Source organism: Coturnix japonica, chromosome 3 (genome assembly GCF_054131305.1).
Source record: "Coturnix japonica strain WE chromosome 3, WE-NBRP24, whole genome shotgun sequence".
Lineage (NCBI taxonomy): Eukaryota > Metazoa > Chordata > Aves > Galliformes > Phasianidae > Coturnix > Coturnix japonica.
The window spans coordinates 30,888,055-30,901,648 of NC_140665.1; the positions used below are offsets into that span (position 1 = coordinate 30,888,055).

At 40.9% G+C, this 13,594-nt stretch overlaps 1 protein-coding gene across 12 annotated transcripts in view; it reads right to left on the reverse strand.

Annotated features, from left to right (window-relative positions):
- Nucleotides 1-4,003: 4,003 nt before the first annotated feature.
- Nucleotides 4,004-13,594, reverse strand: part of LTBP1 (latent transforming growth factor beta binding protein 1) — a 164,943-nt gene continuing 155,352 nt past the window's right edge. For all 12 annotated transcript variants that reach the window (XM_085543230.1, XM_085543233.1, XM_015857700.3 and 9 more), the window contains 3 exons: nucleotides 7,724-7,846; nucleotides 5,566-5,715; nucleotides 4,004-5,057 (listed from right to left, as the gene is read on the reverse strand). In XM_085543230.1, the coding sequence (XP_085399356.1) occupies nucleotides 4,888-5,057; nucleotides 5,566-5,715; nucleotides 7,724-7,846 (443 nt within the window). In that variant the 3' untranslated portion in view covers nucleotides 4,004-4,887. The remainder of the gene's footprint in view (nucleotides 5,058-5,565; nucleotides 5,716-7,723; nucleotides 7,847-13,594) is intronic.

The following is a 13,594-nucleotide window of genomic DNA, read 5'->3' on the forward strand; positions in this document are numbered from 1 at the left end:
GTATTCTCTGTGCTGCCACAGCTGCCATGTGGATGTCCCTCCAGGGGCAGTGAGGGATTCAGACTGGATGGCTGTGAGCTAATGTTCACGACAACCATTTGGAGCCCTTAGTGTATTGGGACTTCTCATAGTCAGGAATTTGTCTATGTCAGTTGCCACTGAGCAGCCAAATATTTTCATGACTGCCAATTTTGTGTCTTGGATTCAAGCAATTTTTCCTGCTGCGACAGTGTTTTTCCCAAGGAGTGTTAGCGATCACTCTGAATACTGTTTTAATTTTGGCTATTTTTTCACTGACCAGCATTCTGACATGAAAGTATCTGTTCATATCAAGTATCTAAGTGAAATGCCTCTGTCACATCAGAGCCAAAGTGCTTTTGTTCTCTTTAGCACAGTAGCATTATAACGGAGCTAGCAGAAATCAGTTTTAACCACATCAGCAATCTTGTAACGTCGCTTTTGTAGCAGGAAAATGGCTGGCTGAAAAAGGACTGACTTTAAGGGGTCCATATGGGTATAAAAAGTGTTGGTGCCATTTGGTATAAATTGTAATCAGTTCCAGACTGCTGCGCTCAGAAACTTGAGTCAAGGAATTGTACTTAGTGGTTTTTGTATTTTTAGGGTTCTCACCTAAACCGCAGCTCTTGTAACCAGTAAATGGCTACAGCCATTGCGTCCAATCCCTCCTCTTAATGATGTAAAGAAAATGTTTGCTTAACTATGAGCTGAAATTGTATTCCTGAGCCCTGCAGCTTTTCAGGTGAAGTGCCAGAACCAGTCACGCTACACTGGGACAAAGTAGGTGGGCTCGGGGCCTGGCTTCAGATAAACTGGATTTCACTTAATTCCTTCAATTGTATTTTATTTAAGGCATTTCTGAAGGCCTGGAGCCAATCAACATGGGAAAAACACCAGGATCCGAATGGGATTTAGGCTGGTTGGGTATGCTTTTGGCTCCCTCTTTGTGTTTGTCTTCAGTAAGATGTAAAAAGAGGCGAAAAAAAGAAAAGGCAGAAACATGCAGAAAGTAGTTTGCTTATGTAGTAGTAGTGTCAGCAATAGATAAGAGCAGATTTAATGAGGCTGTTGAACCAGAATGTTTCCAAGCTGGAGGCATTGCTTGGGTCAACTGCTGCACCTTTGAGTCAGGCAGGGGAGATGGAAGGGCACACCAGAACCTCTGCTGTGTACTGCTGATAACAGCAGCAGGTAGGCTAAGAGGTCATTGAGGAATGGGTTGTCTGGTTGGACTGTTTGGGTATTCTTGGACCCAGAGTGAGTGTGTGTCTGCCTGAACCTACTGGTAGCTTTTAACCCTGTGTCCAGTTTCAGCCATGTATGTAAGACAGGACCAGAAGGACAGTAGTTAGAGGCGTTTACACTTTAATGAGCAGCTAGGGAGCAGTGACACTTACTTGCTGTGAGCAGGTCTGACTGTTGGCATGGCAGTGGCTGCATCACTGCTCGTGCAGCAGACAGCCCTTGCTGGCCCCCAGCTGCAGACCTGTGCCTGGGAGGCAGCGAGACACGAGGAGCTGGAGCTGGCCTGCTGAGGGGAGCTGAGGGGAAAGGCTGTAGGAAAGCAGGCTTTGTTTTAGTGTCCTTGCTCACAGAACGCCTTGGGTTCGTGTTTTTTTCTCTGAAGTAACAAAGAGACTTGGAGTGTATATTGTTTGAGAATGGCAAACTCCCAGGCTATTCTAAACTTGTTGTTTTAAAAAGATGCAATAAATCAGCAAGGAGCCAGTCCCGCGGCTCAGAAATACATGCTCTGCACAGTCTTTGTCCTGAAGCAAAGTCTTCTAAGGGTACCGAAATGTAACTGTTATTTCCTCAGCTGTCATACTGGGATACTCCCGGGAGCAGCAGTGACTCACACTGCCATCCTGACTCCCTAGCTGGGGGAGGATTGGAGCGGTACTGAGATGTGGGAAGCCTGAGGCTGCGGTGCTGGCTGTGACGGCAGCTTTGGGGTGTAAGCCAGCTTTCACAGAGGAGCCCAGCCCATCTCTGAGGCAGGAGGAGGCCATCCAGGGGAGGGAGAGTGGGGAATGCTGACTTGCCTCTCAATTTTCACGACAGTCAAATGCAGAACAGAATTCTTTAATCCAAATTTGAGTGTAACACCTTTCAGGAAGAACTCCTTATAAGAAGGATTGTCAAAGATGAGAATATAATCCCATGTGAAAGTACTCAGCTTTTTGTAGCATCATTCTAGAACATGGCGATGATGGGAAGCTTGTAAAAGTTTGGGGAAGAGCCACAGATCTTCAGAAGAGTGGAGCTTCTTGCATGTGAAAGAGCAGCTCTGTTCACAGAAGTACAGCTCTCTGCTGTTACCGTGCTTACAGTTTCTCCACTTTAAATTCTCAAGTATCTGTTTCAGGCACTTCTCTGCTTCTTAAGGATATGTGGATTTTCACAAAAAAGAAGGATGAAAGAAGCCCCAGCAACACTCCTTTCAATGGAAGGAAGTGTCTGGTAACCTTGGAGGCAGATTTGCCTAGTGTGCGGAGCTAGGTACTGGAGGGAGAATGATTTAGCAAGACATAGAGTTCTGAATCCTGCTCAGATACAGAATGGGTTCTCTTACATTTCAGGGTGCCTCTTTTTAATGCAGTGGTGGACTCATCTCCTGTAGGCAAATCATTGGTAAAGAGAGACAAAGAGATACCATATGTGAATTTTCAACCATCATCACAGAAAAGAATTCCCATCAATACCTTAATCAGAAGTTGACTGGAAGGAAGCCACAGCAGTATGTTTTCACTGGGTATATATACTCTGTATATTGGTTTTTGAAATTTTTGGGTATCTCACACTCTTATATGAGAAAGCTTAAGGTGATAATAGGCTATAGAAGAACTAGCCTTAACCAGGACAACTACGAGCCCTTCATTTATGGAATTCCCTAGTGCGATCAGATCTTTCTTCCTTCTTTTCTGTAACCATAGCAGATAAGCGTGTAGCTTTTCTTCTAATTTTAGATAAGCTGTACCGTTCTTCTGATTGAGAAACTGGCCCTCCATCCTTCTGCTTAACGCTAGAATAAAGTCACACATATTTGGTACTTTGCTGTCTGTTCCTTGAAGATCCCCCCTAGAATTTTTATTCGGGACAGTTTCCTTCAGTTTTCATAGTCATATCATAGATGTACAGCATCTTCACTTGTCCTTGTGTCAGACTTCAGCAGTTAGTTACAGAGGAGAGGCCTTGAGAAGGACCCGTGCTGCCACAATGAACAGGGACAGGGGCTTTAATGAGACCCAGTGAGCGCTTAGTCCTTATAAGTATACAGCGTACAGCATTTTTAGTTCTGTAACTGACTTAAATATTGCAAAATAGTCAGACCTGCAACAAGTATTTCTTGTGAAATTAGAAATAAAAATCAAATTTTCAGGCAATTTCAAAGTCTCATTTTATCCTTCCCCTCTTAATGCAGGGCAGGTCTGAAAGACACAACAAAAATGTTTCACTTGGAAAAGATCACAAGGACCTGATGTAGGATTGCCAAAGTAAACCGTTTCATTCTGGAGGAGGTCGAAGCGAAACATCTGTCAGTCTAGTAATCTTTGTGTCCTTCCACTGAAAAATGGAGCTGATGGGAAGGTACAGTTCAGAAGAGAAAAAAGAAAAGGAAATTCTCCCTCTTCCCTTGACTATTTCTGAAAACCGAGCCATCGTGCTGAAGAGCCTGATTCGCAGACTTAGTGGGAATTATGCCTAAGCCAGGTAGCAAGAAAAGTTCCATGGAAGACAACTTCCAAGTCAAACAATTTCTGTAGGTCTGGGTTTGAAATCCTCATCCTGGAAGTCTTAACTTCAGGCATCAGCTAACTCAGTTTCTGGTCTTATTAAAGCAATATGAGAAGAGAAAAACCAGCCAGGCACCTCCCTCTCGCTGCTGCAATGCAAGTTAATTCTAGTACTGTAAATACCCTAGGGTTATATTCATGTAACTTAAATACCAATAAGGGAAATAAAAAAGCCTACAATTAGTAAATAGCTTTTTCTAAAAAAAGGTGATTTTATTGAGTTTTAATATACAGCTTTAATATGTTAGGGTAATCATACAAGATCTCTCGTGTTCAATTTACACATTACAATACAGACGTGAGCTAAAATCTTTTTGTTTTAATGTACAAAAGGAATCCAATGTTGTCCACTAGCAGCTTTGAACTTGGCAAGAAAGGTTCTAGAGACTTTAAGTGCAGTAACAACCATACAGAATACAAAATGAATACAAGGACTTTTCGCCAAGGTATATAAACATTTGAAAACAAATGGTGCCTGCTCCACAGGGCAGACAACTGGCAAATTAAAACAAGTCACTGACCAATGTTCCAGAGTAGAAGGAGCATTACCCTGTGTAATAGTTCTTATAAAATATCCTAAGAATATCTGTATCAAATAATTTGTACTGATCAGAAAAAAGGTCTGAGAAGAAACAGTAGGCAAGGAACTGAACAATCAAAAATGACATAGTAATATAAAATATTTCCATCGCTATTTAAATGCCAAATTAAATCAAGCAATAGTAAAAACAAAACAGAAACAAAAACAACGACAAAGAAACAGAAAACTAAAGCTCTTCTGTTTAAAATAACAGCACTGCTTTTGCTTATTTTCAAATGATTGTTTTTTTCTTATGAACACACTATATATACTTGATTATTTCTTTCATACAGAGTAATGTGTCCATTTGGTTTGGTCTGTCACTTCAGTGAAGCTGACTGGCAGTCAGCCCATCACGTCTCACCTTTGACACACACTTAATGCTTTTCTCCCCTTATGTTCACTACTCTGGTGCCTCCTCTTCTCAAGTTAAATACTTCTTTTTCTTTATACAGTGCAGAGTATATGGGCTTAGGATATGGAGATTTTTCTCTACTCCAGTTCACTGTCTAGTTCTGAGTTCAGTGGTGTGCAGTAGTTTGGCTTGTCTGAAGGTACGTACCCTGGGAGACACAAACACTTGTACGAGCCTTCTGTGTTAATGCATTTGGCGTTCTTGCAGAGAGACATCCTGTTGTTCAGCTCATTGCACTCATTCACATCTGCAAAAAGTGGACAGCAAAACACGGGTCACTTCAACATGCTGTGTAGGTAAAACACATTATTTATTTCCAGCAATGGCAGGAGTGGAGTGTGCTGTAGGAAGACACTGAGAACTGTGTATTCAGTTAAGACCAGGTGGTATTAGGCTGACCCAAAAACTGCTCTGGATCCAGATCTGTTCTCTCGGTTTGGTTTTGAATAAGCTTTGCTCGTCGTGTTACAGTGTTGCATTGTTGATACAAATTTAAGCTTCACTGCACAAGGGTGTGTCTCTTCATTTCTAGGCTCTTAACTGAACACAGCTGTCACGAACTGAGAAACACCACCACAGTTACTTCTGTAGCCTTTGCAGTAAATCAAACATAGAGCTGGCATATTTAATAGAACTCAGGCGATCATCAGTAACCTCTTCTTTTTTCCTTTTTTTCTTAGCTTCTGCTTAGGTCAAGCGACTGAATAAAACTGACAGGCTAAGGGAAGAATAAGCAATAAATACGCTGTGCTCACCGACACAAGTCATCTTGGCCATGTCCAGGTGATAACCGTCAAAGCAGTCGCAGGTGTAGCCTTCCTGGACTCTCACACATCGGCCATTCTCACATCCGTTCAGAATTCCACATTCTTCTGCTTGTAACTCCTCAAAGCTGTTCAGAAAACCTGAGCAAAGAAAGAATTACAAACAAGTAAGTTACCTTGCTGCTGAATGTATATGTACACACAAACACACAGTGAGACCAAAACTCTCTCAGAGGTTTACTGGAATGTGAGTTGACTTTGCAGAAAGCAGGTCAGCTTTAGCAGAGCTACACCATCTGGAGTTGTAAACGCACTAGGAAAGAGCTCTGATGTTTCAAGATGAAAACGCAAGAACTGTGTTAAAAACCTGAGGGTTGGTTGTTGTATGTTTTGTAAATGAAACTGCATGCCTTTGTCTATTTTTTTAAGGATAAACCAGTGTTTTCTCAGTTACACATTTTATTTTAATATTTCAGCATACCAACGTTTGTGTGAATAAAGGGAAGCAGCGGTAGTGAAGTCTGGGACAAAAGTTCTTTACAATGGTGTTCTAGAGAAGTGAGGTGTGCTTATGGGGGAAAATACTTAAAAAACTCAATTGCCTTAAGGAAAGTAAGAAGAAATCAGATACTGCTTTACTGTTGTGGGTTTGGTTAATAACTCTTTGGCTGGTACTTCAGCAATCAGTGCCAGTACAAATACTTGTAATCTACCCATCGTTCCATGTCATAATTCTCAATGGTGAGTAGCCAAGGGCTCCCTGTTTTATTATTTTTTAGGCAGTTATGAATTTATGTATATAGAGGGATATGTATTTAAAAAAAATATATTTGATATTTTTACACATTCAGAGATTTTCTGTAAGACTGAATTGCTGCTCTTACTTCTGCATAAGTTTTTCAACCAGCTTTCCATTCACTGAGCTGTTTGTAACAGGACTGCAGATGGCAGCCCGTCACATCAAAAGGCCTTCTAAGGAAAAAGGCTGGAGCATGTGAGAGTCTGTTGGCCTACCAGCATAATTAATATATAGCATGGAAGTGGAGGTGAAACTGAGGCCAGAATGGAACAGAGTATAATCCATCTCCCCATCTGCCCCATAACATCGCATTAGGGGAGCGAATGCACAAACCAGCAGTTTATGTAAAACCCGGTTACCTATTCAATGTTACAAAAGTTGTAACAGATTTGTAAAGCCACCTTGGAATATAAATTTCTCTCTTTCCCGCTGCTTGTTCTCCTGTCTTTTTCTATACTCTTCTTGGTACTGTCTTGGTTCTTGAGTCTCTCTTCTCTCTACTCTGCCTTGCTCTTTCTACTCTGCCCTTTCTGTACTATCCTCCATTTAACTTCTGTATTGTCATATGAGCTCCTGCCCCTCTTTGGCTATACATACCACTGCTTTTCTTCTCTGAATCTGTGATGAACTACGTTGGACCTATACCGAGCAGCTGATTTTGAAGAATATACTGAGGTCTGTAAGGATTTATTTCCCTCAGGCCTTAACAGAAAGCTGGGCCAGATCCATCAACAACCTGGATGTTCCTGAAGGACATCTGAAATACAGTACACAATCCCTCACACCCTACCTGCAGCCCATCCCAGCCTGAAGGCTATATGCATGCATGCTCTCTGATCATCCTTTGTTCTGTAGTTTCACTGCAGAGTGAGAACATGCACGCTCTCCATTTCTTCCATATGAATTGTGCTGGAAAATCATGATATACTGGCACGGAGGTATTTCTTTTCTTTTTTCCTTTTGTGTGTGTCTGTGTGTGTCTTTTCAACTAAATGTACTCCAAAGAAATCTGTCCCATGCTCCAGCGGAAAACTAATTTGTGAGAAAGAAAACTGGCCCTCATCTCTACCTTTAGCTGTAAATCTGTTGGTAAATATAAATTTAGTACATTTGGCACAGAATGCTCTACTGTCTTAAAAATTAAATTGTACTCTGAGCCCAACTGGACTCTTCACAACACTGGCTCTTGAAGCAGAACACCTGACTGAAAGCTAATGTCATAGGAATAACTAAAAAATAAATAGGACACATTACTCAGAAGCAAAGAGAAGAATAAAGCCAGCTACAGGGAAATAATCCAAGTAACAACTCTCATCTCGAGCATTTTACATAACAGAGAAATTTGCTTACGGTCTTCGACAAAGTATGGATTAGTTTCTGGAGTGTAGTGCTCCTCAAAGTCAACCAAGGCGTCTTGTCCATATGGCCGTCGAGATCCTGGAACAGGAATGTTGCACAGCTGGGCATAATCCTCTGTGGGGAGAAAGAAAAGAGGATATAAAACTAATCATACTTGTAACACAGGCTGTGTTGCATTAGTCTCAGTGCATCGTGGCTCATATTAGCTGGAAATAAACTTATCTTCCTAGAAACACCATAAATCTGCAATTCCCACAAATCATTGTCTCTTCAAGGAGAATGTCATTTAGATGTAATGAACCAAATACAGACTATTAAGTCATAATAGGGATAACTCCAGGGATAGATTTCAGTCAGTGACTGTACCAGAAGTTATGGGTCATGTTCTTCTGATCTGCTCTTGCCTTGAGGGGAGGGGTGCTGTGTGTCCCACCACCAGTGCACCCCCTGACCAGAACTGGCTGTCCTTATGCTCTTTGCTGGTTTAATGAAGGCTCTTCCAGTCCTTTGTTTAGTAGGAGAAGATATCCAAAAGGAAGCAAAAGAAGCTGTATTTCTGGCAGTGCCAGCCAACCTGCAGAAATCACAGAATAAAAGACCCTTCCAAAATAGCACGCGCTCCTTTGCAAACCATTCTTCAAACCACAGGCTTAATTGTTAGTGCTGTTCAAGGTCTGCTTGGCTGCAAACCTGACAGGGCCAGGGGAAATGTATGGGAGAATTAGCTACGCTGAAATTCTGCCTCTTGAGTGAAAACATACCAAAGCAGCTCTTCATTTTAGGTGTCAGAGTCCATGCCTGAAATGCTGATGTATAGAGTTAGATTTTATTCTTAATTTGATTTATTGTGTTCCCTCAGTTTGTCTCCTGTATTTTTAGTAAATGGTAATTTATTTGAGACTGGAAACTGTTAAAATCCAGTAATCCAGGTGCTTCTTTACTCTTGCTACAGACTATTTAGCATCTGTTTCTCTGAAGATTGCCTGGTGTTCTGAGAATCAGGCAGAGTAAGGACGGGAATGAAAACCACCAAAAAGAGAGAGAGGAAAAAAAGCCCTAAGTAGATACAAAATCCAAGAACTGCAGATGGTTATGGAGCCAGAAACCTCACGCTGTGTTGAACTGTCCCAGACAGCAAATAGTCGGATATATCCAGACTGCCTGCAGACAGCCTAGAGGACTGCCCCTTTTGCTGCTCAGCACTGTCTTTTGGTTTTCTTAGGTACTATCATCATCTCCTTCACATGGGATGTTTTCATGTTATCCAAAAAGAATAAGGTGCACAAAAGTCTGCTTGAATTCTGTGGCCAGCAACTCAGCTCTTGTGAACGTGGAACACTATATTGTGTGCAGAGCTTGGCAGTGCATTTCGCAAAACTGTCACTGGGTTCCCAGCTCAAGTCTGCAGAATGCAACTTACTTAGAAATCCTTCTAAACCTCACCACCTTCTGCTCCAAGTGCAAGGTGATTTCATCTGTTTTGCTACTTTATATTATATTCAGACACAGTAATCTGTATTTCTGAACAATCATCTCCTCCTCATCCAGGTAAAAAAGGACACTGCCCAGCAGAGATGATATCCCATGGCATTCAAACAAAACAAAGCCAGCATCAAAAGAGCCTCAGTATATAATGTTACCTACATCCATTAATGCACAGCTTCCCACTGAGTTACTATGATAACAAACAATTCTAACAGTTGTTACCAGAAACACCTTATTTTTTCCTTCCACCTTGTTTTACTTCAAAGAACAGAAACAGCTGGGTTGTCATCTCAGACCGACTCTGCCATTGTTTTGTGCTGAACTACTTATTAATGCCCACGAGTTTTGATAGATAAACAGATGAAAATGGTGCAGGTGTATAGTAGCGCAACTTGAAGTTGGCTTTCACATTACCCTCTACTTGTTTTGTTCTTAGTAATTTCCGCAGTAGAAACAATGTTTTTCTTCAGAGGGAAGCAGTCAGAACATCTGAAAATCTATAGTGCTGGAGATCTCATGGACATGAGATAACTTCAAGATTGCACAAGTTTATTTCGTCTTGCATATTTGTCCACGGCATATTGCTTATTATCTAAATAAGAATAAAGAAATGTTGACAAGAGAAGCTTGTTTCCTGTCATACTGATCCTTTGCTGGTCATATTGTGAAATGTCTGCATTTTTAGGTCTCATAACTAAATTAATGGCAAAAAAATGATAAAGAGCTGTTTTAGAGCTTACTGTAAGATCTGCCTTTGTTACGATGAGTTTTAACTGTGTCGATGTCTTCTACAAGGCTATACCTACAACTGTAATACTCTGTTAAACTCTCGGAGTCTTAATGAACCATTAACTCTTAATTAACCATTTGTTAATGCAGTCTGATCCTTAGTAGTTCATACACTACCTGTATATATATCGCTAGTACAGAAGCTTGCAAAACACTTAAGTAGTCTTAACTTTACAATATATATATATAAAGTACCAATATAGATTGTACATGCTTGTTTTGGTACATACCGTGATGACTTTGGAATTACCTATGATATCCTTTGTATACTGTATGGTCTTTTTAATTGTCCAAGTAATGTCTTGATTCAGCTACTAGATAAACCCAAGGAGAGCAACAACAAGCCACCTACAAAATCTTAAGTAGCAATTCAGGACCAATAACCAAATGCGCCACGTAGTTGTCCTTGCTTTTCCCCCTGGGGAAGGAAAGGGTGGGCAGAGAGCAGAGTACAACAGTAGGAAAGCACTAGGAGGGACATGCTATGGAAAATCCTGAGAACTGGAGTCTCGAATCAAGGTCAGTTAGAGACTTGGATGCCTTTAGATTCCCTCTCTGGATGATAGAACAAATTATTGCAAGACAGATGTGTATGTATAATTGTTGTTTTAAACTTTTCCCCTTGCTATACTATGTTCTTACAGTTCCAATTAAAAATATATTTTGGGCCACTGCACTATGCTGGTCACAGTTTCCCAGGAAAGCAAATGAAAACAAAGTGCTGTAAGATACATTGGTAAAGACATATGAGTAGTGCACAGAAACCTGCAGCAAGTGTACAGATGAGTGAACAGAACGATGCTTCCCCAGGGAGATGGCCGGAGGAGGATGACATCACAAAGGCAGGAGGGAGGCAGAGAACAAGGGGGAATCTGTAACAACCTCTGACTTACAAAAACATTTTAGCTGTCACAGAAATTAACGCTCGCTTTCAAAACAGTCTTTCATATAAAATGATGAAAAAAGTGTTTTTTCTGTAATCACAGTCAGTGGTAGAACTTTTTTTACATGGATTCGTTTTCTTTGCTAGCTCATCTCCTGGCTGTGATAAGCAGTAATAATATAACTGCAGTTATAGTGGAAAAGGGCAATGTTTTTAATAGGAGTTAATCTGTGTTGCCCCATATTTTTCTGTGTTTTTCTCCTAACATTCAGATGAAACATCGAGACAGCTTATTGTGTATCTTAGGAGAGCCATTATTAAAGGGAGTTGATTTATGCTTCCAAAATCATAGAGGACATTTTCAAAATGCAGATGCACGCACACAAATATGTTATGGGATTACAGCTAGATGCTCGTGCATACTGGCACAGATGTTAGCCATAATTGGTGGTGAAAGCTAGGCTGACAAGATGACAAAATATAAATGGGATGGATTGACCACTTTGAGATTCTTGTTAGCGCAAGTACAGCTGTGCATCTGATTTGCATAAAGTTGTAACTGCACAAGCCTGTGTGGGCTTTACTTGCACCTGGAGTCATAGAAATACTAAACTGTCTGGTCAGAAAAGACATTCTCTATTTCATGCATCTAAGACAAAATACTATATTAAAAAAGCGTTTCTTGACATAACCGTGATTGAACTGCAGCCAATCCTCCCTCCCGCCTATAAAGCAAGCTTTATTTCTCTTCCAGCTTCTTAGAACTGTCATCATCGCACAAACTAAAAAGCAGCCAAGGCTATCAACACCATGGCAATCCCTTCATGTTACTTGAAAATGCAACAGATTGACTATGGAAGACATTACTGGAGGGAAAGATAAAGCCAAGAAAACATGTATTACATGTAACGAACGTACCTTCCCAATCAGAGCTTCTGGACATGGGTCTAAATAGGCTGAGTTTATGCTGCCTCAGTTGATTGCATCACTTGTGAACTAAAACTGAAAATATTTCTGCAGTACCTCTAGACTGTTCTGTTTGACTATTTAGATAATTATATCAACATCTTTCATAAACAGATGCTGAGGTTTGTGGCAGACTGCATTCAGGTATATTCTACAACTCTCGGTACTCAAGAAAACATGAAGGGTACCTGGACTTTTCATGACATAACATGTCTTTGCATGAAGAAACTCTACATGAAATTGCTGAGGAAAACTCACAGTGGATATAAAGCTCTGGTTGAAACTGAAGGAAGTACCAACCTCATGATATTAAAATCTTCCTTATGTTCCTCATCTGAAGCTGCTTATATTTCCTAAAACAAGCTTTTCTCCTATTGCTTGTGGTAGACTGTTAAAAGTCAGGCCATTTCTGCCACAGCTTTGTAAATGGCCTTCTGGCTCTTGCTGACTTACACATATGCTTGGAATATGAGGTTCCATGAGCAAAACCCTTCCCAAGTTATTCTGCTAGACATCAGAAAAAGCACTGAAAATCATTGACAGAAATGAAAGCAGCCAAAAATCTGCACAGCTGAGCATAAGACTTTAAATATTCAAGACCCAATCACCGCTATTTTCTGTGCCCCAAAGATAATACATTTGTCCAGGATCCTTACCAGAAAGGAAGCAGGCACAATGCCACCCTAAATGGAAAGATGAACAATGATCTCCAGAAATCAATCCAGTGCCTCCCTGCTGATCTTTACCATCTTGAAAGAGTACAGATGGAAACTGATCATTTATACACATTGGTTTCCCTTGTACTTCAAGATCTTCATGAGCGACACTAGCCAGAACTCAGAAGGAACAGCATGTTCTCATAATATGGAACCTCAGCCCAGAACTAACTCAGAATGTTTACAAAGGATACACAAAGTTCCTTGCCACAAAAATTCAATCCAAATAATCTGTTCTGCCAGAAGCCATGAAGTTCAACTACCATGCGTAGGCATCTCCATGGTCTGTACCTGAGTTAGGCATCCAGTGCTCCTTCTTAGTCCACTGAAAGACATAACTACTTTTAGGACACCATCTCATCTTGAAGTAGATGTCTAGAACAGGTCAGGCAGGGTGCTTAGTTCTTTTTCCTGGTGGAATGGGAAGCTGGTAGGGCCGAAACACATGCAGGTTTTCTTTATAAAAAGCATGAAATTGGCCAAGAGGAATCCTACATTATGTAATACTCTGGATCTGGATGACTGACATTAGCTACTGCCCTCAGTAGTTCTCTCAGTAGTCTGGGCTTTGCCTATACTATGGTGGAGATAAGGAGAAACTAATTGCAGCGTGAGTCTTCAGCAGTTCCTGATAACACAAAACACAGAATCAGAGAACTGTAGGATGGTTTGAGTTGGAAGGGACCTTAAAGCCATCTAGTTCCAGCCCCTCTTCCATGGACATAGGCACTTTCTATTACAAAAGTATAAAACAAAAGTTATACATGCTATGTATTTTACTACAGATGCAACAATATAGCCTCATCCTTAATAAATAGTTATTAAAACTTCAGTCAGAAATGCAGAGCCCCAGTCCTACTTTTTTTTTTTCCGTATCAGAACTTCTCTTGGCAGCTACCTACATACAGGAAGAGAAGGCACCTCCCTTAGCAGGCTGGTGTATCTTTAGTTCCAGGGCACTAACTCCACCTTGCTAGCATCCTAAGCTGCTTGAAGCAAAGGGGTACTGCACTGCACTGCAAA